At 43.2% G+C, this 26,720-nt stretch overlaps 1 protein-coding gene across 2 annotated transcripts in view; it reads right to left on the bottom strand.

The window, feature by feature from the left end:
• The window catches only part of COMMD1 (copper metabolism domain containing 1), a 715,340-nt gene that overhangs the window by 192,966 nt on the left and 495,654 nt on the right, over positions 1–26,720 (bottom strand). Inside the window, exon 3 of one of the 2 annotated variants that reach the window (XM_085612578.1) lies at positions 7,137–7,229. The exons of the other annotated variant lie outside the window; for it this stretch is intronic. Coding sequence (XP_085468704.1) covers positions 7,182–7,229 — 48 coding nt within the window. The 3' untranslated portion in view covers positions 7,137–7,181. The remainder of the gene's footprint in view (positions 1–7,136; positions 7,230–26,720) is intronic. 2 annotated transcript variants of the gene reach the window in all.

The following is a 26,720-nucleotide window of genomic DNA, read 5'->3' on the forward strand; positions in this document are numbered from 1 at the left end:
TGCGAGTGACACAGTTTTGGCGCCAATGGGCCCGTTCAGGGTCCCATAAAGCCCAGAAACTTCAATTCAGCCTCTCTGAGGCCTCATCAAGGGTACACTTGTGGGTCAGGGGCTTTCTCCACCTAGTTCTGGCTGCTGGTTCAGGTGGTGGTGAGCCTGTTATGTATCTGTCGCTCTGAATAGGAGGCCAGCAGACTAGCCCTTTGGGTCACTCTGGGAGTCCTGGGTTCAGGTGCAGGTTCAATTCCTCTGACTCAGACAGGAGGGCAGCAATCCAGCAGGACAGCAGTCCAGCAGAGTGGCATTCCTTTCAGCAGCACAGCAGTCCTTCTTCCTGGCAGAGTATCCTCAGGTCCAGAAATGTACCAGAGGTGGTGTCTGAGGTCCAATATTTATACCTGGTACCCTTCCTCTGGAAGGTGTAAGAAGCTTCTAAAATTCCCTTTGAAGTCTCCAGGCATCATGCCTTCCCTGTCCTGGCACAAGACTAACTACAGGGAATGTGCAGCCCTTTGTGTAGAGACAGGACACCAGATCCACCCTCCCATCTTGCCAGTGATGGCTCATCAAGGAATACCTAAGCTCTTTATTGTGTGAGGAATACACAAATCCCAACAGTCATCTACACCCAGTCATGTGACCAGAGACAGGCTACAGGTACTAAATGGCTAAGGCACGAAATTGGCAACTTTCTAGAAGTGGCATTTTCAAAATTGTAATTTAAAATGTGACTTCACCATAAATTAGGATTTTTCAATACAATTCCAAAGACACCAAACATGACCCATTTGGAAATTACAGCTTATTAAAAGTAAAGCCTTGCAGTAGTGAAAAACTAATTTAAGAGTTTTTTACTACCAATACATATAAAACTTAAAAGTACATGTGCTACTTTTTAACTACACTGCACCCTGCACTATGGGCTGTTTAAGGCCTATGCTAGGGGTGACGTATATGTATTACAAAGCAAGGTTTGGGTTTGATAAAAGGTTTATTTTGCCAGGTTGAAAGCACACTTTTAAACCACACACACAGGCTGCAATGACAGGTCTGAGATGTGTTTAAATGGCTACTTAATTGGGTGGCACAATAAGTGCTGCAGGCCCGCTTGTAGCATTTAATTTACAGGCCCCTTGGTACACATACTACCAGTTTACTAGGGCTTATAAGTAAATTAAATATGTCAATTGGGGATGAGCTAATGTTACTATGTGCTAAGGAGAGAAGAGCACATGCACCTTAGTAATAGTAATCAGGGGTAAAGTGTGCAAAGTCCTAAGGCCAGCAAACAAGATCAGCAAAAATGGAGGAGGCAGGCAAAAGGTTTAGGGAAGACCACCCTAAGGCTGGCAGGTCAGACACACATTATATCCAATATCTTGCAGGAGAAAAATTAAACTCATTTGCAACCCTTAGTAAAAAATACAACCTCCCTGGTCAAAGTTTTGGCCTTCTTGATTTGAACATTTGTATAGCGCACGAATGCCCGAGGGCATTCGTGTGTCTTTACCTTGAGACAGAAAACCTCTCATCTTAATGGCCCATAGGAGTGTAAGCAACACCAGACACACTTAAATCCTGGAAATCCTTAAATCACAAGAGTGGAACTGGTACTCTGTGACATTTACTGCCCTGAAGTTGCATGCATCCACCAAATGTCCAGATATTCTAACCTTTCTCTGACCAACAACCCAAACAAGAGTTGGAGGAGACAGAAGCAAAAAACGAGAGCCTGAAATTGTATTATATTCCTTCGAACACGGATCTCCAACAACTGTTGTTACCCTGATCAGATCTGTGCAGGTGTTTGAATCATGCCAATGATTTGCCTTTGTTGCTCATGCCAGGAATCATCAAAAGGCCGCTGAGCTGCACTAACTAAAACCAAACCAGTTGACCTCAGGTTTCCGATTAAATGGTAGTATCCTTAAGAACACTATTACACTCCAGCTAAGGACACAAGGTTTCCTTCACACCAACACACATTTCCTATACAACAGTCTTTACCATCCCAGGCCTAGAAGTCATGGAGATGGGAAAAGGGAAGGCAAAGATGTCCTAACAAGTTTTCTGCACCATACTAGCTGAGATGGACCCTATCATTTCCAGAGCTCCTCCAGCAGCCAGTCCAGAGGCTAATAGGACCATAGAGGAGATAAATGCTATGGTCCACCATAGGGAAAGATGGGGCATTTCCTTTGTTTCTTTTCTGGAAGGAATAGCCTGGGACCAACATTATCTGACTAGAAAAGAAAGATTCTACATTCTGCGTATAAAAAGTGACAGACTGTTTCAGAATTAGAATCCCATCCCTCACTAACAATTCTTCCGAGATCTAGTGGCCCTGAAAGCTTCTCTATAGCTCGTAGTTACTCTGATTTTTGAGCCTACAGTTGCCATCATTCCCTGCAGTGTCAGGGTATCCTATCCATCAAAGGCAACAACAAATGAATCCTGCATGGATATCTGCCTCTGTATTAGGGAGACAACGGCAGTCCTGAAATATATTAGAATGGAGATAAGATGGGCGGGAGATAAGATGGGGGTGTGTAGCATGAAAGCTCCTCCTAAACCTGTGACACTGTCCAACCAAATTGACTGAAAAACAAGTGGGACGGGCCATCCACTGTTGCAGAACCCTTTCCAGCAATTCAGTGAGTTTGGGAGTGGAATGGTGAACGAACTAGCAAAATCAGAAGTCATAATAAGGCTGAACATCCACAAGAAGCAAAGGCTTAGTTGAAGCTCAGTTTCCCGAATTATAGCTTCCTGCAGGGTAAACAAAAATCTCAGGAACATATCCAGTATTACAATGTTCAGAAAATAAGGACCTCGCTAAATTGAATAAGGAACCACATAGGAGGGAGGCAGGAGATGACACCGAACAGGTAACAAAGTTCTCCTTTTTCTGGACATTACAGAGCTCCATGAGAGACTGAAAACACGTTAGGACATCTAGCTGTAAGTAACTGTAATGACAGTGCCCCGATGTACCTGAAGATATTTATTTCCTGTTTTTAGAAGGTGATTAGAGGTGGTAAACAAGGGAGACTGGTGTGGGTAAATAGGGAGAAGTGGTTAGTGATCTTGGTAAAATTGGGAGGGTGCCAAGTAAGAAGTATGATGGTTGTTGACGGGGCTTAGTGGCGGTGATAATTTGGTGGTGATAATAACTGAACTGATGCTGGAAAGGGATTGTGGAGCCAGGTGATTAACTGAGGGACAAGTTGTGGCAATGTAGGGAGATTAGGTTTATCTAGGCGTGCTGAACTCAGGAGATGGCGGTGGTGAACTGGGAATCATGGTAGACTGTGGGCAACTTAATGGTGATCTTGAACTGTTGTGTGCTGATGCTAGGGCGATACTGGTGATCCTGGTGTTGATCTTGGGTTTATGTCAAATGCAGGGGTGGCTCCTCCGTGTGGGCGGAGGAGCGTCGCCCCACTGCTTTCTTGCAGTGCAAGAAGCAGAAACATAACATATTATAGATACCATTTTATGTTTCTGCTTCTCGTACTGCGAGAAAGCAGAAGGGTTTGGTTGGGGGCGGGTGGGTGGCCAGTCCTGCTCAAGGGCAGGGGAGGAGTGGCTTGCCCACTCTGAGGGCGCGGACTGTTTGGTCCGCCTCAGGGTCGACCAAACCAGTCATACGCCTTCTGCCTTTTCTCCGTGCAGCCTACATGGAGAAAATGGCCTCCCCATAGACTGCTGTGTGGTTGGCGCTCCAACTAATCACAACGCTGCCATTGCAGCATTGTGATTGTCTTAGGGGAGGGGAGTGAGGCTGCCTGCTTCCTGTGAGGATCAGAGAAGCAGAGACGACGCCGGACCAGACCGGGAAGGTAAGTTAACTTTAAAAATTTTTATTTTAAATTAAACCCCCCAACAAACCCCTCCCTGTGCGACTCCCCGCCCCCCACCCCCCACAACCTCCGGCCCCCCACCCCCAAGTCATGCCAGCCACGACTGGTCAACAGTGGTGGACCAGGAGGGTTAACAGTTAACTGAGAATCAAGTTAGTTGGTGTGTGGAATGGGCACAGAAGCAGGGTTGAACCAATGGAGGTAGGCTTCAGTTGCCTTGGACTTCCTCCTCAACTAAAGGCAGAATTGTATCTCCATTACATAAATAAACTCATTCAGGATGTTACAACTGAGCTCCACAAATATGTGGAGCAAAATAACTTGCACTGAGATTGCTAGTTAGGATGAAGAGAGTGACTGAAACTATAATAGCAAACAAAACTAACAACTTCTTCAACACTCTGGATGGACAGTAGGCAGCCCTGCCATTCATCTTAGCTCCGTTGCCTTTGTTACAGTAGATCTTGGCATCCTCCTAAAATGACTGTGGATGAGACTCATAAAAACTGCTAAGGAGTGGATCCAATTAGTTCTTCTCAACCACACAGGCCATGTGATCAGTGTTTGCCCTTCAAAACCTCCATGTTTAATGCCTCATGGATAGCAGGCCAGGCTTCCTCCCGGTCACTCTTAACTGTTCAACATACGCCAGTGTCCACTAGCTCAACTAATCGTATAACATCTGTTTGAATTTCAAATACATCACTGTTGGGGAAATGGAGCTGCAAGATCACATGTATAAATGAAAGAATGGAGAGAGACTTCTCTATGTTAACAATGTCAAACAAACATTGGCAAAACTAATAGGTCTCACTATTTTTAAATCAACAGCATTCACATTTTCACGACCTTCTAAAGTTATAAACACTACTTTCCTAAAGCAGGCTGCAGTACCTTAGGCCATTACTATGAGCTCCTTCCAATTAGACACAAATGCTTTTAGAGTCACTTCAGGTACCACGCAAATAAAGAACCCCTTTTTCACAAAACATCACATCAGGTGAAGCGTGAGATATTCATGCTGGAGATCTGGTGGTAGGCTAGGCGGGAGACGTTATTTATGTTAGGTGTGACTGGCATGGTGGATTCGGACTGGTAGGGCTGATAGGTTAGTTATGGAAGGCTGATTATGTAAAGTAATGCTTGAATTGCACTCAGCCGCTGGTGAAGGTTCAAAGCGGCATTCTAGTCCACTTTCTAAAATTTATTTTAAGACAGGCTTAGGCATTCAAACTGCAGTGAAGCCATAGGTCAGCAATTTAAATGTTGTTTCTGTAAATACATTAAAGAATACAAACTGATACTCAATTTCAAGCTACATGTAATGTTGCATCTACAGTTTTACAACAAGACTACTTGATCCTATCACCAGCCTCTATAGGGAACACAAATGAGACAATGTAAATATACTCAAAATGCCACCGCCTTGACGGACAGGCCATCCAAGCAAAGGCAAACGACGAAGAACACAGGAAAGCCAAAGCCATTCCCTCTCTATAATCAGTCTTGATGCATTGATAATGAGGACTCTTGCAGCGTTAGCTGTCTGTAGTGAGATGTAAGAATAGAATGTAGTGCTAGACAGCTTAGAGGACAAAACAGACTCAGTCAGACGCTTTCAGATCCAGAACTCCAGCTTCTCCTCACAAATTAGGCCCAACGTTCCTAAATATGTCTGGGGTTGCCTGTGTTCGCATACACAGAAGATGCATCATAGTGGGTCGCACTGAACTGCCACTTATGGGGCGGGAGCAAGTGTAGTTTCAACAGGGGCAGCTCCTTCGCTATGACGGAGGAGCGTCACCCCACTGGTGCTACCCAACAGAGGCAAAAGAGAGAAAAAAAATAATTTTTATTATCTTTTTCACCGTTTGCCTCTGCTGGGTAGCTGAGCGGCAAGGCGGGGCCATCCTGAGCCTCAGGAGGAGGAGTTGTGGGCACTACTAAAGGCGCATGCCGGCCTGAGTGACTGTCTTAGGCCGCCCAATCTGATGTGCGCACTGAGCATTTATCCACCCGGCTGTGTTGCACAGGCTGGTAGAGAACAGTCCCAGGGTCCCAGGCACTGCCTGAGTGGCAAACCCGGCCACTCAGACCTATCCCAGCGCTTCTCTTATGCCGGGAATAGTATTCCCACCATGAGAGAAGCGCTGGGATTGGCACCTGGGAGCCTGCGCAGTGCGCACCAATCGAGGATCGGGAGAGGAGCAAGACAGTAAGTCGTAATTTATTTATTTAAAAATCTTTTTCTTAGTTTTTGTATTTAGGTACTACTCCACCCCCCGCTGTCGCCCTACCACGTCGCATCCGGAGCAGCCGCCACTGAGTTTCAATATGTCTGGTCTGTGACTGCAGAGATAAAGGAAGTTGAAAAATGATGGACAGGAATGCAGCCCTTGTGGTGACGGTGGGGTTATAGCGCCAATTAAAATTGTGAACACACTGTGATTTGGCGCTGTGCCCTGATACTTGTGCATTTCCCATCACAGCAAAATCAGTACCACAACTAGTAGATGTCAAGATACAGGCACCTTATCCATTATAGCACCCTCAGGGCATATGGTCCTACTATTTTACTTAACATCCCCATCGGAAATACAGATACCCGTTGAGCTCTTAGCTTAACACTGAATTCCAGGGAACAGGACTTTGTCCCTACATGGTAGAGAAGTCGTACTGAACAACTTAACCAACCGGGAGACAATTGAGAATTTCATTAACCAGAGCAGCTCTGTAAGCCCTGATCACTTTAGAACTGACCTGAGCTTCAACATACCAGGCCAAGCGTTCGAGGCACTGCTCAACACAAATGTAGACTTGAAACAAAAATAAAAGTTAACAAACTAAGTATTACTTTTTAGAAGACAGTTCTCGGTAAAGCTGGGTTCATTGCATAAACCCATGTCATCTACTCAGTGATAAATATTCAGCAATCAATATAATTTCCATCATTATCAGAAAAATGCCCATTTTGCAACAACAAGCCATTACATTTGTTTAACCATCTGTTCCTAATGGAACACTCAGCATGACAGTAAAAGCAGAAAATGGCATATGTAAGAGCAGATGCAACCCGTTCCCATGATACACAGAAGGTGCAATCCATAGACAGCAATTAATTCTCATTAGCTCAGTCTCTGGCTTCAAATGAAGTACTCATGTAGGCTAATGACCCAGAAAGAACATTAGAAAGAGTCCGCGTAGGTGTGACAGCGGAGCACTGATACTACTTTGGGCAGGTAGATAAGCCTGAGCCAAATATGGAAGGTGTACCTGCCAATTGAGACTTCACTCCTGGCACTGAGGTATCTGGAAAGGTCAAAAGTGCCTCCTTACCCGCGAGGGATGGGCTATGAGTGCTGCGGCCTACAAAAGACATCAAACCACAAAATTCATGTGCACGAAGAAGGTTATCAATGTAGTAGTCAATTTCTCTAATGGCCTTCTTCATTAACATTACATTGTTTTTAATTTCTTACAATCTTTTCAAGTACTAAAAGTAGCAATTTATGTAACACTACTAATAGAAGTAACCGATTGAAACTTCACACTTAACATAAAAACAACTAAGCCTTTATGAAAATAATTCATAGTGTTACCTGTAAACTTTAACATCAACTTATGTTTTTAAGGTCTGTCTTCAAAGTACAGCTGTCTGCAAGACTGTTAGGATAGAATGCCTCCTGGATGGTACAAAGGCATGCACCCCTGCCCTGAAAGTCCACCTGCATGTCAAACCTTTATTCTGACCTTTTGTTTGTCCCTTTCGCCGAGCTAATCTTCTAGCATGAACGCAGAGAACTAGCCCTTTCCCTCATAACACAAGGTCCAGACCCTGTTCTGTGATCTGGAGGGGCCCAAAAATATTTCCTCATAGCACACATGGGACTATTTCCATGCCCTGGGTAAGTCACACAATACAGTGGTGGCAAGATACCAACTTTGTATGAATCATTAGTGGGTCCATACCATTTTCTGTGTGTCCTGTGCGTCAAGGAAAGTTAGTCTATTGATCCCTTGTATGTAAACTTTCACTGTTATGTGAATCTCAGGACTTGCACTGACATTCCATGTGTGTGTCGAGTGAATGTGTGTGCAGCATGTGTATGGGTTATCTGAATACTGGGACCAGTGGGATCCATTTTGGATGGCTCCTGGTTTAGCATGGCCCAAGAAGGACGGTGGATGCATTTTTCCGAGACAGTGGAAGTGCAAAGACTGCATTCCTGTGACTGGAGAGGGGCGATCCAGACACTGCAGCTAGGTAGAATGGAAAAAAGGCTACCCTTAAACATTCAATGATCAACTTGTTAGCAAAATTTGCTGATAAGTTCTTCCTGAGGACTGCCATTTGGTATATTAAAAAAGGGGGTGAGGCTGCAGTTTCTGCTGTTCAAGGTAAGGAAGTTTGTAGGCAGGGCCGGCCATTTTGTCTGTTTCTGATTACTACTACAGGAAGGTTGTTGACAGCCAGGTGCAGAAATCTTACACATCATTGTGCCCTTATTTTGGGTGCTCCTACTTGGAGCCTGTGTCATATTAACTGCTGTCAGAGCATCACCTTGCACAAAGGCTGAGTCTGAGGAACATCTGAGAGAGAACCAACCCAAACCGATTCTAAAACCTAGGACACTGGATTCACATCCACTGTATGGAAAATGTCCTCAAATGTGGGGTCCAAACCATCCAACTTTGTTCCAGTTCAAATTTAATGATGACGGAAAGGTGTGCTCCACAGCATACTCAAAGGCCTATTGTGTTTCCATGGCTAGCCTACCTAACAACCAGTCTCCCAGAGGTGATGGGAATGCACTTAAAAGTCTGCACGTTTTGCTCGAGGAGCTAAGGGCCTGCCTAGAGCCTACTGAGAGAGCAAAGGAGTATGTCTGGCCCTGCAGCAGGAGAGAATGTCTAAGAGGAGAAGACCCAGAATGTTCCTGGTGTGAGAAACAACCAAAGGAAGTAGACACCTAAGAGGGAGCGAAGCCAGGCACAACCTGTGTGTGAAGGGCCCCAGGGGCGCCCAAGCTGTTTTTGCTGAGAACTGCAAACAGACCCGATTGGGCGAGACGGGGCTGAAACATATCAACCTCATTAAAAAAAAAATTTACATTCAGTGCATAAGATCCAGTAACATGATCGATAAATGCACACCTATTATTTTAATTTCTTGAACACCCCACTGACTTTTTTTCAATAAATAATCGCGCACAATTGAGGTTGTTCAAAGAATTTTAACCCACTTCACTGTGAGCACTTAATTCTACTTTTTCTCTGGACACTACTGCGAACCCAGTGGTTACCTCCAGGTGGAGGTTAGCATACCAGAAAACAAAACCCTATGATGATGCATTAACGCTACGTTAAAGCGGAGAATCAAGATATACCGCTTTACTATCTACGTGCGTGTATGAGGGTTTTTTTGAAAGGCACTAAGAACCCTGGCAACGTAGTTACAAGTGGTCCATTCTCCCCCCATTTTGATTTTTGTACCATGCCAGGAAGCTGAATGGATCTTGATCTAACTTCTTTCTCCCCCCCGTCCCATTTGATTAAAACTATCAATAATGTCTGACATGCCATGAAAATGACTTCCTTCAGTGTTCATGCAAATTTTTGATACATTACTGACCTGGTTCTCAAACAACATTTATTTCAGGATGGCACTCGAAGTAGAAAAATATCCCACATATTGTACTTCTCCTTTTAAGGTTTGGTGTCTTAAATAGTCTTGATCCTTGTGAAGGAGGAGGTGGTTCCTTGGGACACGGAGGGTTGGGCCACTAATTATGATAAACAGCCTAAAAGGATGCCACCCATGACAATCAGTTACAGAACCATACACTAAGCATAGAGAGGGGAAAAGTCACTAATAATCAGACAAGCCAGACCTAAGGAACTTACGTCGTGCCTTCACCAAGCAAATCTATGAGACAAAAGCAGACTTGATCTGAGGTCCTCAGGAACAGACTTGATCTTTTTATAGTAGAATACGCATTTCAATAATTTCTTAGAGACAAATATTTGCAGTTTATCTCAGATTTATTTCCAGGACAAAAACGAAGCCTTTGAGTTGATCAACCCAAAAGAAAAATGGCTAACGCATGTTTTGTGACATTCAAGTCACTTCTTCGGGGCCAATCTTAAGTTTTTGAACAGTAGAAAAGCACATACAATTTGCCACATGTTATACACAGACAGTAAAAAAAAATCAGTATAGATAAAAAAAAAAAAATATAACGATTTACAGGGCAAATAAAGAAATAAAAAAATCTATCAACAAATATAATCCACTTATTTTCAATACATAAAGGTAGGAACATAAAATGTCTTGTAAAAAAAGTACATGCCAAATCATGCATGATTTACACATACATTATACAAAGTAGTGACAAACAACTATATCAATGGGGAATGATCCCTTTTCAGTCCTTCTTTCGGAAAACATTAACTGATGTATAAAAGAGACCAAACAGCACTTTGAGCAAATTTAAGTGTTAAAATAAAACTCCAATAGGTGTGAATGAGTAAAATAAGGTCTGAATTAAGGAGAATGAATAAAAGCGGCTCCCCAAGGAAAGACAGGAAAAGGTGACTCAAGAGACTTGTAGTTGATGAATAGAAAGTTGAATTCTGGATTTACAGCCATAACAGCAGTGCTTAATTTGTTTTTTTTTAAAAAAATTAAGTACAGTGCACTGTTCAGGAGCCCACTGCAGCTTGCACCGCCCATTGTCTGTGCCAACACTGCCAAGTACAGTACCAGAGCAAGTACTAACCATCACACTCCTACAAGTGTGATAATTCTGGCTATTCCAGGCCACCCAAAGATATAATAATGGCTTGGGTGGCAGGTATGAGTAATTTCTTATCGTGTATTATATTATAAAACAACTGTTGTTGTGCTCATTTCAAAATTAGACAGACAACGCCACCATGTGGTGAACTTTCATAAGTACCGCTGTTGATACTTAAGTTCTGTGCTGAGCACTGGAAACCACCGGCTCAAATTAAGCACTGGGTAGCAGGGAGCACGTCCTTGCAGTACAGGCATCATGCAGCTGGAGCACAGCAGGTATTTATTTGTACTCACACTTTGTGCCCCTTGGGGCACTTTATTATTACAGAAGGGGTCACAGATGCTTATGCATAGCATTTTTGACTATTGTTCGCATTGGTGTGCACCTGCCCTATCAAAAGACGAAGTCTCTTCATTTGCTTGGGGCCATTGCTTGATACAAATTAGGGAACATCCATGCTCACTCGTTTTTGTGCTCCCTGTTTTACCTTTTTCTGCTTGCTTCTTCCCTCTTATCGCGGTTTCCTCAAGACCTGGCTTTTCGACGGAGACCTCGCACCCCAGAGCACCGATACCCCAAGAGGTGACAGTGCTGTACTCTACAAATGCTGATTGATTGACTGAAGTCCAGGACTGTAAACTGTCCGGAAAGACCTGGAGGATGGTGGTTACTCAAGGTCTACCACAAACTGCCCCTCTTTTCCTCCCCCACAGAGCGGTTTCCCTTTTCACACATTTTTCCCCGCTCCCGCCATTCCGCCCACCCCCATCCTCCACGCCTCATCGCCTCTTCCCTGGTCTGTAGTGCATTTTCAGTAAAAAGCTACGCAGCAGACTGACTGATGAGCATTAGCAGGCAGCAGGAACATTGAGATGATGTACAAGGAAATAACAAGATTATTTTCTAAATCAAACATTACTCTCTTATTACAGGTCAGTAATGATTACAGATGTAACATTCGACGAGGAAATTACAAGCGGAAAATGGTACCTCCATTAGTTTACTGTGATTACAGCTGGAGAAGAAAGCTAGAGGCTTAATATAATATCTTGTTTTCACAAATTAGCAGTGGTGCTGAGGAGAAGAAAACACACATTGTTCCGACCTCAAAAACACTGCCCACAACAAGTACATCCTGTGGATGGTGTACACTAAAGTGCACCATTTAAGCGGATCAGCACACAAAAAGGCTTAATACAAAACTGGCGCTTCCAGGTTTGCGGCTTAACCGATTTCCTCCCATGGCATTCTTTAGCACAAAATCTGCCACACAGTGTGAAACTAAATTGGAACACTTGCCAGTCCAGAAATCTATTTACTTCCATTTGCGCTGGGTTTATGTTAGACAGACGAGTCCCAACAAGCAGGCAGAGGCGAGGCCTACTGGTATTATGGTGCAGTAAACAGGCTCTTAATACCCTTTGAGGTCACAGGAGCTCCCCAGGACCCAATCCTGAGCCCAAAAGCCATGCACAAACCGTGCAGGATTAAAAGCAGCATTTTGTGGGAAAATGGATGCAAATGGGGCACCTTTCGTTAATCAACAAGATTAATAGGGTTTGACTGAGAGTACGCTTAGTCAGCAAAAAGGGCTTACAATTAAGATGTGAAAGCCTTTAGCATCAATGCTCTGCAGCTGGGTATGTGAATGGGAGAATAGGGATTCTTCTTAATGTGTATCCGAGACTCAGAGTGAGGTCGCATGAACCAATGAATGAAAATGTATTTTTTATTATTAAAACACCATTACAGTAGAAATAATGCACAAAACCATCGCATCCCTAAACCATAGCATCACAAGCAGTCCTAACCAGTTGATATCTGCCCTAAATCCATTATCTGACCACGCTGTGATAGGCACTGTAAGCAATAAACAAGACTTATTCCGATTATTTACCTTCTTTGCTCTGTTTTTTGCCAATGAATAAAATATGACAAACCTGTGTTTTTCAAAAAACGGTTGACAGAGTGCACACCAATTCTGCCATGTTTAATCGTTGTACTCTGTTTAGCGTGCAAGCCCGGTATCGTGGTCTGTCCAACCACGTGAATTATAACAACACTGGAAATGTGGGGCTGGTTGATATCCCACTCCGGACGCACAGCGTTAAGATGCATAAATAATGTTGCAGAGTTAATCAAGTTCAAAATGTTTATTTGGTTTAGCCATGTTCATACATTGCGTTGTTCGAAGTTTATTCAGTCGCATGTCGGACACTATGTTCACTTTAAAATCCTTAATGCTGTAAATGTGCCATTACGTGCCTCCTTCTATAGCATGGAACGCTACATAGATACTCTTTAATTCAATCGATTTTTACATCCTCTTTGAAATGATCATAACAGACTATTTTTTTAGAGCTAACATTGGATGAATTTTGGCTGATACCATGGCTGTATTCGAGATACGATATGTTTATCTTTTTGCACAGGATATCATTTACCTGAGGATGATTTGTTACTTGGTGTAATCAACATTGACAACAATTGTTGTGGGAGGGCGGGGAATTTGCTGTTGTAATGTCCTGGATATTGCGTTAAAGATGGGGTGCCTTAAAATCGGTTCTGACCGAAGTTATATCATTATAGATTGAATAAGCGCATTCAGCAAAGAAATCACATTGATGTGAAATTATGAGATCTCACATTACATTCCTTATTTTTTAACAACAGCAAAGGTGCATTATGGGCCGAGCAGTTTGATTAGAAAGGGGGAGTAAACAGGAAGGATAAGGATGGGCGGGAACAAGACACAGGTGTTGTTAATAGGAGGAGGAAGTGTGGTATTCAGTACCGGTTTGAAAATAAATGGAGGCAGTCATCAGAGCACTCGAGGTATGGGCTTGTTCAATCTATTTTGAAGGGAGATTCACGAAGGTTGGACAAGGTGGTTTTGGTGAGAGAGACAGGTCAAAAAGATGTTGAGGATTATCGAGGGTCATAGAAAGAATGGGGCATTTAACAGGTGTAATTAACAGCATGAATTCTGCGGGCAAAAATGTTGAACACGGGGTGAACTCAAGGATGTTTTATCTGATATGGTGTATATTAGGTGTAAAATTGTTAATTACAAGGCAGTCATCTAATGGTTATGTTTTAAATTTGTAGAATAACCCCTGACGAAGTGCCAGGAAAGGCACGAAATGCATTGGGTAATGGAATCGATTGAATTAAAGAGTATCTATGTAGCGTTCCATGCTATAGAAGGAGGCACGTAATGGCACATTTACAGCATTAAGGATTTTAAAGTGAACATAGTGTCCGACATGCGACTGAATAAACTTCGAACAACGCAATGTATGAACATGGCTAAACCAAATAAACATTTTGAACTTGATTAACTCTGCAACATTATTTATGCATCTTAAACCTGTGTTTCTCACACATTTCACTTAAAGCTAAAACATAACGCGTTCTTTATTCGATTATCAGCATCATCAACTATTTACATTTGTAAAAGAGCTTATCTATAAACTTCCAAAAACAGATGGGTTGACGGTATGTTCTTCCTTTTCACCGCTTTATTATTTTATTAAAGGTAGTACTATTTATATTTTTTGCGATACTTGAACTTATGGTCTCATTCCGAGTGTTCCAGAGCAAAAGGGTTTTAATTCTGAACCCTCGGAGCTCACCATACCGCAGGTCCCATTAATTTCGGGAATGTAGAATTAATAGGACCGCCATTTTGAACCCGAGAATTCTCTGAGAAAACGGGGATTATCAAAAGAATCGGTAATGCCGGGGTCGAATCCCAAGCAAGTCCTCATTTTCTGCAGCAGTTTCCCACCCAAAATAAATTGGATGCTTTAAGAAGCCAAAATGCCCAGAGGAACATGACAGGTCTATGGTGTTTCTGCACCCTGCAACTCCTGATGGAGTTGATAACGTCATGAAAGAACATAACTACAATGAATTTGCCAGAAAGTTAGACCTTTACTCAGAAAGCGTGCATTTCGTTTTTTTTTTGTAAAACTGTTAATCTGTTTGAGAAATGTGCATTTAAAGAGGAGTGCAGGGTGGACATGAAGATGTTAAAAAATAGGTATATCTGAATGGTTGGTCCTGCAGTACAAAAAAATAGGAAGTAAGGCCTTCTGATTCGCCGAGGGAGCTTTTACTCCTGTCTACTATTTCTGTATAGCAGGACCAGTACCTGTCCCGCAATACCGAGAGCTGTGATTGGATGGCTGTAACCCAAGGAAAAATGTTGCGGCCGCCATTACAGGACTCGGGGACTCATTTCTTGTGTCATGAAGTTAGAAAAAAAACATTTAAGGGGGCAGCGTAGAGACACCAGTGAACCACTGGCACGTGTGCGGCAGAACGCATTTATAACATTTTCGGAGGGGGCTTTAAAGGGTTAACATATTTGTACAGATCTGCTGTTTGGGATTCTCAAATTATACGCTAGTCCAGGAATTTAATATTTTATAAAAAAAAAAAATCTGAAAAAAAGAGATCTAATTGCACCAGAGAGTCTTCTCGGTTGTTACTTTCGGAACCACAGTTCCAAATGTTGTCCTTAAGTGACAGGATAGGCACACCCTGACCCCAAAGCTATAAAGGGGGAGGGGGGACCCTAATGAGTCTCCCTTTAGCTTAAATTAAAAAAAATATCACAGGATTCAAGAGTCTTTTTTTTTTTACATGCAAATCCTGGACACGTAAAATGGAGGCAGCCGTCTAGGTACCACAGTCCCATGGTCACCGTTTTAGATATTAGGGAGTCCAGAGCTGGAAATAGGCATTCAGTTCAGAGGCAAGCTTCAGAGTATGAAGTTTGCATTAATGGGCCAAAAATGTACATTGGATGAGTGAATCCACGGCGCCGATTAAAAAAAACAAAAAAAACACGACCTCCAGCACTTTTTAAATATGAGGGTTCCACTCCCTCCTTTCAAAATGGCCTTCGGGCCCCAACTGGACCCACTCCTTGCAACACTATTTAACTCATTTGGAGACACAGGCATGCTCCCACCCACCACGAGCGAGGCAGTGATCACAGTAATCCTCAAACCTAGGAAGGACCCAACTCAATGCTCGGCCTACCAGCCTATCTCACTCCTTAATGTCGACGCCAAGATTTTTACCAGTATCCTAGCAGCTAGACTTAACCCATACACGAAGGGCCTTATTGAGCCCGATCAAACCTGGTTCATCCCTGAATGGAGTTGTAGAAACAACACCAAATGCGTACTACACCTGATAGATGCAGTCTTAAAGGCCCCCACCCCTGTGCTACTGGTTTCCATTGATACTGAGAAGGCGTTTGACCGTGTCCACTGGTCATTCCTGTAAAGCGTACTAGCCAAGATGGGTCTGGGACAGTTCCAGACAGGGATAGGGAGCAGCTACTGGCAGCCCACGGCTTGAGTCAAGGTCAATGGCACCATCCCTCGGCCTTTTACAATCCACAGGGTAAATCCTCCTGTCCCTACTCCATTTTGCAAGGTATATGGAGCGACTAGCAGAACGCATCAGGGGAACCAGCAAATTGCGGGCATCAACATGGGGGGCCAGCCTCATAATCTGGCCTTATAGGCAGATGATGTTGTGGTGACTCTCACAGATCCACACAATTCGATCCCAGCGCTCCTGCAGGAACTGACAGCCTTCAAACGAATCTCTGTTTTTTGTAGTCAATCTGGCCTGTGACAGAGCACAGCTGGAATTCTCCCACCCCCTCCCCTGGTCTACACAATGGGTGCCTTATCTTGGATTAATGATCTGTTCCTCCCTACCCAAGACAGTGGATCATAATTATGCTGACTTGTTGAACATGACACGCCCTGAACTGCAGGGCTGGAGACCTGCCGGCTTTACCTAGATGGGGAAGATAGCAGCGATAATAATGACACTGTTACCCCAATTCTCTAAATCATGCAGACCTTCCCTCTCCAACCCACCCCAATGCACTCCATATACTCCAGCAACTTCTTAAAAAGCTTCAAATGGGAGAGGAAGAAGCCGCGAATTGCAGGGAAGAGGGCATGTGCAACAACCTCAAATGGTGGCCTCGGGATCCTGAGCTTAACCAAGTACTACCTCGCTGCACAACTTCGCTAGATGGTTGAATGGGCCAGGCCCCTTACGGAGAAACACTGGTGCTTTCAAAATGAGCCAGTTGCTGGCATCCACATCTGGAAGATACTCTGGCTCCCAAGGAAAAATATATACCGCCTGGGGGTATATATCTCCCTGGTAACACAAGCCACAGTGGCAGCCTGGGATACAGTGTATGTCAGGAAGGATCTCTCCTCACCCGTATCTCCACTCACACCACTTATTGGCAACCCTGACTTTCCACCAGCTCATTCTGGAAAAGACTTACCAGGCCTGGCAGGTGGCGGGCTGCATGAGATTGGGTGATTTGTTTGGCCACACCGGCTCCAGACCTTTGCCAAACTGCAAGATTACTATGGCGTTACAGTTCAAGAAGAATGGCGGTACACAACAGTCCGACATGGGTCACCCGACCCCAGGTCTATCCTCAAGCTAGTCATAAACTGACGCTGTTCGAAAAGTAGATGATCACTCATGCTAGTGACAAGTGACTGCTCTCTGACATTTATGCAGAGGCAGCTGATACAAGATAAATGTGGTGGGGTGGGGTGGGCAGCGCAGAGGGGGAATCGTAGGGGGGAGCGCGGGGGGAGGGGGCAGTGCAAGGGGGCTAAAATAATTAAAAAACAAGAAAACTTACCTGCCGGTCTTCCGCTCGCCATGCTGCTACCCGGGCTTCTCCTCTTGGCACAGGCTGAAGCTCCCAGCTTCCCCTGCGATCTGAGACGCATTTGGTCATGAACGATGTCAATAAAAGGGGATGTTACTGGTGGTTATTGCTTGCTGATCTTTGTTTGAACTGCCCAGGAAGAAGGGCTAGTGCCCAAACCGGGTATGCAGAAACCTGGAACTGCGTGTTTTGCAGCGGTGCTTGTGCTTTTCCAACGGAGTCCCCCTGTGAGTGCATCTCAAGAAAAGGCAACTTTTGAATTTGGTATTAAGTGGCCCTGCCTGTGGCCACGAGATTGCATGGCCACAATAACCTTGTGGGTCAGAGCTGACTTACTGGGGCAGCGTGAATCGGAACAGAGTGTTGTTGGGTGATTTTCAAGTAGTTGGCAGAGCTAACTATAAGTTGCACCCCCCCCATGCACTGCTTATGATTTCACAGATATTATCACTCATGATATATTCTATGACATCAGTGATGACATAACTGATGACACCATTCAAGCTTCTATTGTACACATTGCTCTATAAACTGTTATGGCATTAGAGCTATGAAAGCAAGTGCTGCCAGACCCTGTGTCCAAACACCAAGCAGGCTGCCAACCCCACAACACGCACAGCCTTTGGTGTGCAGGGCGTAGGGTTGGCCTTCAGGCACCAGGGCCTCCATCCCCCCGAGGCCAAAACCTATCTGTTAAGGGAAGAGGATGCCAATTCCCGAGCCTTAATTGGCCCCAGGGATCCATCCCATAGGTCAGTTCCAATAAAAAGGGGGGGTGCCTTAAAAGGCCCCTGGGACCCCATCCCCTGGGGCCAAATACATGTAAACGATGGGTTTGCGGACCCCCTTCTTGGGCCCCAGAGACCTCATTCCCCGGGCCCAAAATCTAAGTGGAGGAAGGGGACATGCAGCCCCTCTGCCAGAGCCTCAATACGCCCTGGGCACCCCATTGCCTGGGGACACCATCCCCTGGGACTAAATACAATAACAACAGGTAGGGGGTCACGTGGCAACACTCACTGGGCCTTATTAGACACAGGGACCCCATCCCCCCGGGGGCCGTGCGTTTTGCAAAAGGGAAGGGGGGATACGTAGCCCTCCTCCCTGAACTTTATCAGGCCCTGGGGTCGCATTACATTATAAAGAGGAGGTGGGGACGAGTGGCCTGTCTCCCCGAGCCTTACTAGGCCCCAGGGATCCCATTCGCCCAGGGATGCATTACATTATAAAGGGGAGGAGGCCGTGTGGTCCCCCTCCCTGAGCCTTATTAGGCCCAGGGCATCCCATCCTCTGGGGAAAAATATAATTAAAGAGAGGAGGGGGCTTTAGGCCCCTCTTCCCAAGCCTTATTAGGCCCCATGTTGCTGAAAGCCAACCAGAGCGCTCGTTCCTGCGGGAATCTGACTCCTGAGGGAGCAAGATGGTCCAAGACAAAACAAATTTCCCTGGGCAAATCAGAACACTCTATTTTTAAATGGGCGCTTCCGTGAGACTCTCAAGAACCTCTTAAGGACCCAACCATCCAGATATGCAAATATTTTTAAACCTTAATTTGTCAAAAACTACTGAATGGATTTACACCAAACGACAAAAAGCACTCTCTACTGAGCAAGATTTAGTTTCCTGACAAATTTGGTGTACTTATGTTTAATAGTTTTTGCTGTAGTGTTTCTTACAGAACTATGTAAACAGAGAGTCACCCAAATTAAGCCAAGAAGGGACTGGGTAGTTAGCCAAACTCAAAAACAAAAGGATCCCTTTTGTGCTATATATTACTAGGTCACCTATGTTCAAACAGAGTGCACTGAACAAAAATTATTCTAAGGAATGTATAAATCTAAATCTGACAAACAAAAGTTTTAGATTCTTTATGTGGTAGAGATCCATATGGAAAGGGAAAAATGTTTTTAATGTGTGTTATGTGAATTGATTTTACAAATGTATTTGTGTATATGTATATTTTAGATAAATTAGGACACTGTATAAATAATTTTGGAATTTATGTAATTCCTTCTCATATGGATCATTATGAAATATGTATTTCATAAATGCAGTGAAACAATTTTATAATCAATTATTTTTAATATACATAGAGGAAACAATATTTTGTTTGTCTGATTTGGATTTATACATTCCTTGGTATAATTTCGGTTCAGTGGACTCTGTTTGATCATAGGTGACCTAGTAATATATAGCACAAAAGGGATCCTTTTGATTTTGAGTTTGTGCTTCTTAAAGAAGACCATGGAAAATGCATGAGGATTTTACGTTTTGGGCCCCCCTTTTTTCTCGGCCCCCACCTGAGGGATCACCCTGTAATTTTCCATGCACAAACTAGGCAAAAAGAGCACTTTTTTGGAAAGTTTCATCAAATGATGCCAAAGTTCTTAGCAACACAGAAAATGCATTTCCTATGGAAATACTGACCTAACTATAACGACCGCTACTGGGTAAGATATCTCAATTTCATTTTGATTTTATTATAGAGGTTTCACTGCAGATTCAGAATCACTGCCTCCAGCATTCTGTAAATGGATTTTAGTAATGATTTACTTTAGCAAATGTAGAAATTGTATTTCCCTTGAGCCATTACATTAAGGATATTAACAATGTGATCAGTGATGCAGGAATGTGCCACACAGATCCGATTTGGCAGTACCTGTTGATCCTGTCTGTATAGTTCACAGGTTGCCACCTTATGCTGGGCAGTGCACTGGTGTGGGAACAAAACATGGGCCACTCTGATAATATCAGGTCTGTCTAATAGCGATCCGGGTTTATGCACAGAAGTGGAGGATTACTGGTATCACTTTAATCTGCGTGACAAAGAAATGGCAATTATCAATCCATTGTCTCTATTGCTGTTGCTAATGCGTTTTTGGATCAATTTATTGTATTTACTGAACTCAAGAGTGTATACTATCTCTGGTAGCGTGGGTCAGAAGAGAATCTCAATTCTTAAAGGTCTAGCAACAGCAAATAAAAGTAAAAAGGGGGCCCACTGAGTTCAACTATTTGGAGTTGTATTTTAATTTGAGCTGTATTGAGCATTATTCCAGGTGTACTGATCAGCATTTTATAATTAGTGGAAGCGCCTTCACATATTGTTTAACAACTCAGCTGCATTGGTAGGACCACATAATTCACCACCTCTCTGGAATCACTGTCACCATAGTGCGGTATTGACCATCATCATGATGTTAGATGTAGAACCCTGGAACACTGATAAGAATACATTTATACATTAACAGTCCCATATAATATGATGGAAGCCATTCTGATAGGATTTTACTTTCATTCACAGCCATTCTGAAAGTATATTTGACTGGAAAAAACACTGTAAAGTGAAATCTTGCTGCCAATGAGGGTTCAGTTCAATTCTTTACCTCAAGAAATTATCATATCACAAACTCTGAAAGACATCACTAGCCCCTCCACCCCTCTCACTTCTGTGGTGACCGGCCAGTTCCCTAATTTATTCCTCTCAATACATTTGGTTTTGCACTGACGCTCCCGCTTATCCGTATAACTGTGCAGTCCTAGGGGGCAATCTGAACCTATGGATTTACAACCCTCTTGACTCCATAGTCAAGAGTACAGCAGCAGACATAGGCTTTCTACATGGGGTTCACATAATGAACCTCCACCCATGAAATGGATCACAACCATGTCCTCTTGTTCCCACTAAACAGAATATCCTGTCTTCAAATTCCTCCTTCTCTCATGGTTTAGCCATCTATGTATGAACTTCAAGCTACCTGAGGAACCCTGCACTGCACAGCAACTGTGTCCACCAAATGATGTGGGAGAAACCTTCTAATAAACAGGCTAGCCCAGACATTCAAAACACTGACTTCACTAAAAATTATCTAAACAAAATTGTTCAGAGCTAGGTTTAATCCATTGCACTTTGATGGTGTACAAGGACTTAAAAATGAGTCGAAGTCTAGGAATGGCTTAAATCTAAATCACCTGATGATAGACTCATATGCCATTTCAAAGCGAACATCACTCCCAAGGCACTAGTCACTTATTTTCCAAAAGATAACATACTACCTCGCAACTTCCTCCACACTACCCATTCACAGCCACTGTGCAAAAGCATGCTTGATAAAACCTACATTGTACAATCAACTAATATAACACCTACTCCTTAATTACACTACACAGCTGGCACAGTTCTTTAGAAACTTGCAGAGTAACTTCTATCAGGATAGCTCTTGATTCTGACGAGTGGGTATCCATTTTATCAACTCACTCAAAAAGCCTTCTTCACCCACCAATGTCTGTGCTGTAAAAATCAAGTCATTTCTCTTTTCATTACAAGACTAATCACTGCATCTTCTTGAGAGGGATACTTTCTAATGTGCCATGGCTAGATACTAGAAATTACAGACACATTCTTGACCTGCCTAGCGTTTTCATGGTAGTTAAACCAAAATAAGTAAACAAATATTCTACCTGGAGCAGAACACTCTTCAAAGATTCTGCCAATCAGGGAAGAGCCCCAGATAAGCAACAGGACCGATTACCACAAACATAACCATCCACAATTCATTGTCTTCCTCTCAGCAACCTTAACACCATTGACCACTGATTTCTTGTTCCAGGTCTACTTTAGCATTATGGGAAGGGGAGGATTGTTTTAATCCTTCCCAATGTTTTGCACCCACCAAGTCAAACTGTCCAGTCCCACGTTCCCCTACCGAGTATCACAGGGCTCAGGCTCCTCACCGATCCAGCTGAATGCATACATGGCTCTGATAGACTGAATCACTGAATGTCTTTCGCATTGTGCTTACAACATACAGATATACCTCAATCTATAGAAAGACACTGGAGATCATTGTGACACTGCAAAAGAATCAGCATCATGAAATAGACTTTAGGAAATACGGGAAAGTTGTGAAGACCCACCTTTTCTGATCAGTGGATGAAGGTTTATATTCCATGGAATTGGTCATAAACAAGCAGAACATGCTACAATTTAACTAGTCATTCATCTTATGGAGCAACGTTATGCTGCAGTTGAAGCAAGACATTAATGCTGTGCAAGGGAACAAAGATAAAATAAAATAAATAAATATGTGTTTCAGAAAACTCCAATTTTAGGTGGGGTGAATATTGTTATTTATGTATTATTTAAATATATTCATATATCACGTACTAAACTCTGTGGGAAGCAGAGCACCTATCAAATACCTATAGCAAAAGTAACATCTCAGCGGGGAAAGAGAGAAGAGGTAACAGATAACTTGAACAGAAGAACAAAATAGTCTACAAGGTAGATTCTTTAAAGTATAGAAGCCTTTCTGGAAGGACATCAAGTTAAGATTGAGTATGATGGTTTCAAGACGGCTGTTTCGCAGACTTGACAACTAGCAGGAGAAAGCTTCGTTTGTTTCTGTTTTCTATGATTTCTAGGTGGTGGGATTTGTTTCTTATACTTCTTTGATCTCCAGTAGTTCATAGTTTATCCCTTCAGAAGATAGGAAACCCAATATGCAGGGCATGTATGTGGTACAGGCCATTCTAAAGACGATTTATGCAACACGGCAAAGGCAGTGAAGTTCATTTAGAATGGGGGTTACGTGTTCTGATTTGTTTCTTTCTTGTGTGTGGTGCCTCTTTCCTTGCGATCTGCCCTAGACTCTGTAGAATATGATGCTCTGTGTGTGTTCTGTGTAGATTGTGTGTTGTGGCTGTGAGAGGTAGAGGCACAGGCTGAGAGGTCACTTCGATAAATAACAATTTTGTTATGCCTTCTTTTACACATATGTTGCCTGATTAAGTATATTTCTTTTCTCCACCTCTGTGTCTTATCTCCATACATACCCATGGAGCCAACCCGCTCTCTTATGAACCCTAAGAACATTTTCATGCTAACCCTTTGTGTTTTTATGCTGTTCTTGTCATATAGTAATGTATATATAACATTCTGGGTAACTTGACGGCCTGGATACAGCTTTGCTCACTTCAGCAAGGGTGAGAAAGGGCATTTCATTTGGAAAGTAGGTGGTTGCCAAGAGAAACAGACATGAGATGGTACCTATATTTACTTCAGGGTGACTTTAAACTGTCTAGTCGAGGCATTACAACACCACTGATGTTTAGTTTTAAAATGAGTTTTGCAGGACAGTCTACTCATTTACACCCTTTACGTAAACCTTTTCACTCAAGGCAACTGGGCTACACATAGAGGAATCCAGACCAAAACCTTCTATGGTACTGTGGCTGAACATACAATGTTTGGTGGTCTGTCAATTCATGGTGGACCAATCAAGGCATATACCTTGGCACGGTGTACCATGCCCATTCTTATGGTCTGCTCCCTGTTGCTCCTGAGTGAGCTCCACTTAGAAAATACCATGGATGATTTTACAAGTGCACCATGCCACTCCTGAATGGACTCTTCGGGCTTATGCTGTAGCTCATGACACAATGGTTGCTCCTCTGTCGCATCCCAATGATCCATCACAAGACAAACTACGTCTTGTTGTATAATGCCCATTCCTATGGGTTTACTCCTTGCCACACCATTTTGAAATATTTAATAATTTAATATGGCTGGACTTTTACGAAATGTGCCTGTGTTGCGCCAAGGTGAACCCATCAGAACATCTAATATGGTTGGATGCATAATGCCCATTCCAATGCTGTTCTGAATGCTGCTCCTGGGTGGATACATCAGAGCATATACCACGGCAGACTCCATAACTCTCTACAGTATGGGTTGTTGCTCAGCATGCAATAAGTACTATAGAGCACTTACTACAGTTGATGCAAGATTGCTTCTCCTTCATCTTTGGGCACTTTCCAATGCTAAAATTCAATATGGTTTAAACTGTATATTGCAGACCAATCCAAGTGATAATCATCTGATCCATCAACAACCACGTTTTTTATACAAAATTGCTGCAACGCAGTTTGAGCAGTCTATACCATCCACACACAACACTAAAATGTGGTTGGGGTTTCAAGAGATAATAACAGTTCACTAATGTATTCCTTGTCTTATCTTTCAGAAGGACTTGTTTCAGGATGGCGTTGTGAAATTCTTGACTTCCAGTGGATCTTCACGATGTCTGACCTGATGTGTACCACCGCTGTTCCATAACACCTTAGCTGCAGGGGATTTTCCACCATCAGTGCTGAAACCTTTTTTGATATGGGAGGTGCTTTGTCTTAATAAATGTTTTCCCACATAAGGTATTCACCCCGCATTTGGTGCCTTTCTTTCTAACATCCTGAGGATTCTAAAGGTAGCAAGTGTTTGTAGAGTCCCTTTTAGTGCATTCTAAGAGGTAGTCCATTTTTCCTAATTTTTGCGGTTTATAACCTACTTGTAGGTTGTGGTACAAACAGGGGCAAAACCCATGGATGATCCCAGAAAGCTTTACATTTCTCAAAAGAGCAGATAGACCTTTTTAGTCTCGGAGAGATATAGGGTTTGTAAGTTCTTCAAAAACACGCACTACACAGAGTCAAAAACTGAGCTGTACCTTACAATGGTTTTTTTCACTATGTACCAACTATAAAGCAATTCATATGATAAAATAAGAGGAATGATAAATAAGTATACCGATGTATTTCTGAAATGTACACCAGATACTGAGTTTAGAAAGAGTGGTTAATTGTACACCTCTGAATTTGTGATTACCTGTACTATCATGTGATGTAGTGGGCATTTTGCAAAATGTCTTCTTTCTTGCACACTGGCTTACATTTGGGAGCCACAAATGCAGAGAAATCTAATTGGTAGTTACAAATGTTTTACTTTTCTGTATTTCTACATTTTTACTGATATAAACGGTGCCTTTCTCCCCCACTTGTGTGAGTGGGCATAGCGACAGCAAGAGGTCCAAACCGCAACATGAACAGATTACATTTTTCCACTCAAAACCAACTCTTTTTTTACAATGTGGGTAGCTGTGGATTTTAGGTCTGGGCTTACCTGCCACCCAGGGATAGCTACCAAACCCAGACATTTCTGAAAACTAAACACCTGAGAGAGTCCAGAGTGGTGAGACTTGCGTGGATCCCACAAGGAGTTTTTACCCAGTAGCCCTTGCAAACCTCAACTTTGGCTAAAAACACATTTTTCCTCACATATTTGTGAGGGAAATATCTGGAATCTGCAGAGGTCAACATATTTCCTTCCAACCACTTCTCACATGTCTCCCCATAAAAGGAGTGCCACACTTGTGTGGGTGGACCTAGTGATGACAACAAGAAAAGTAACATTGACAGATCAAATATTTCATCTCAAAACCGACCCCAGTTTTCTGGTTTTTTTTTACAATGTGGGTGGCTGTGGAATTACGACCATAGGTCATCTGCTACCCAGGGAAACCTACCACAACTCATATTTCTGAAATCTATACACCCGAGGGAGTCCAGGGTGGTGTGACTTGTGTGGATCACACAAGGTTTTATTACCCAGAAGCCCTTGAAAACTTCAAACTTTGGCAAAAAAAAAAACATTTTTTCCTCACATATTTGTGAGGGAAAGTACAGGAATCTGTGGGGATACATACATGTTTTACCACCTAGCATTCACACATGTTTTCCGATTAAAACAGTACGCCACTTGTGTGGGTAGGCCCTGTGCCTGGAACAGGGAAGGCCCCAAAACACAATGTGGAAATATCAACATTTTCTATAAAAAAATGTACCTGATTTGGCATTGTCATAGCTGCAGTATTTGGGTCTGGGCTCGGCAGCCTCACATGGAATCCTACCAATCCCAGACACTTCTGAAAAGCAGACACCCAGGGGGTTTCCAAGGTCGTGTGCCCAGTGTGGATCTCAAGTCGTTTTTCTTACCCACAATGACCTGCAAACCTCAAACTTTGCTTACAATCATGCATTTTCCTTGCATTTATGTGACGGAACATCTGGAATCTGCAGGGCTCCACAACATTCCTACCATTCTTTTGTGGCTTGGCCTAGCACCTGTGACAGGCGGCCACCCATTGTGCTTGGTCTGATCAGTTCTTGGAACAGCCACATTTTTCCCTGGTGTCTAGTAGGCTTTCTGCCGCATGGGAGGGCAGATAGTGGGTAACGACCCCAATCTGCCCCCTCGGATGGGCATTAAGACTAATATGGCCAGGCACGGGGTAAACACCGGTCCATATCCAGGAGGGGCACCGCCCACTCACCCCCCCCCCCCCCCACCTGGGGGTATGGTCAACACAGGTCAATGCCCTTGGGGGGGGACACTTTTCCCTTAAATTACTAATCAATCAATAATCTCTGGTGATTAGTGAGCTTTATCATCCCACCACTCCCAAGGTCCAGACTGAATAAACACGGCAT

Source organism: Triturus cristatus, chromosome 6 (assembly GCF_964204655.1).
Source record: "Triturus cristatus chromosome 6, aTriCri1.1, whole genome shotgun sequence".
NCBI lineage: Eukaryota > Metazoa > Chordata > Amphibia > Caudata > Salamandridae > Triturus > Triturus cristatus.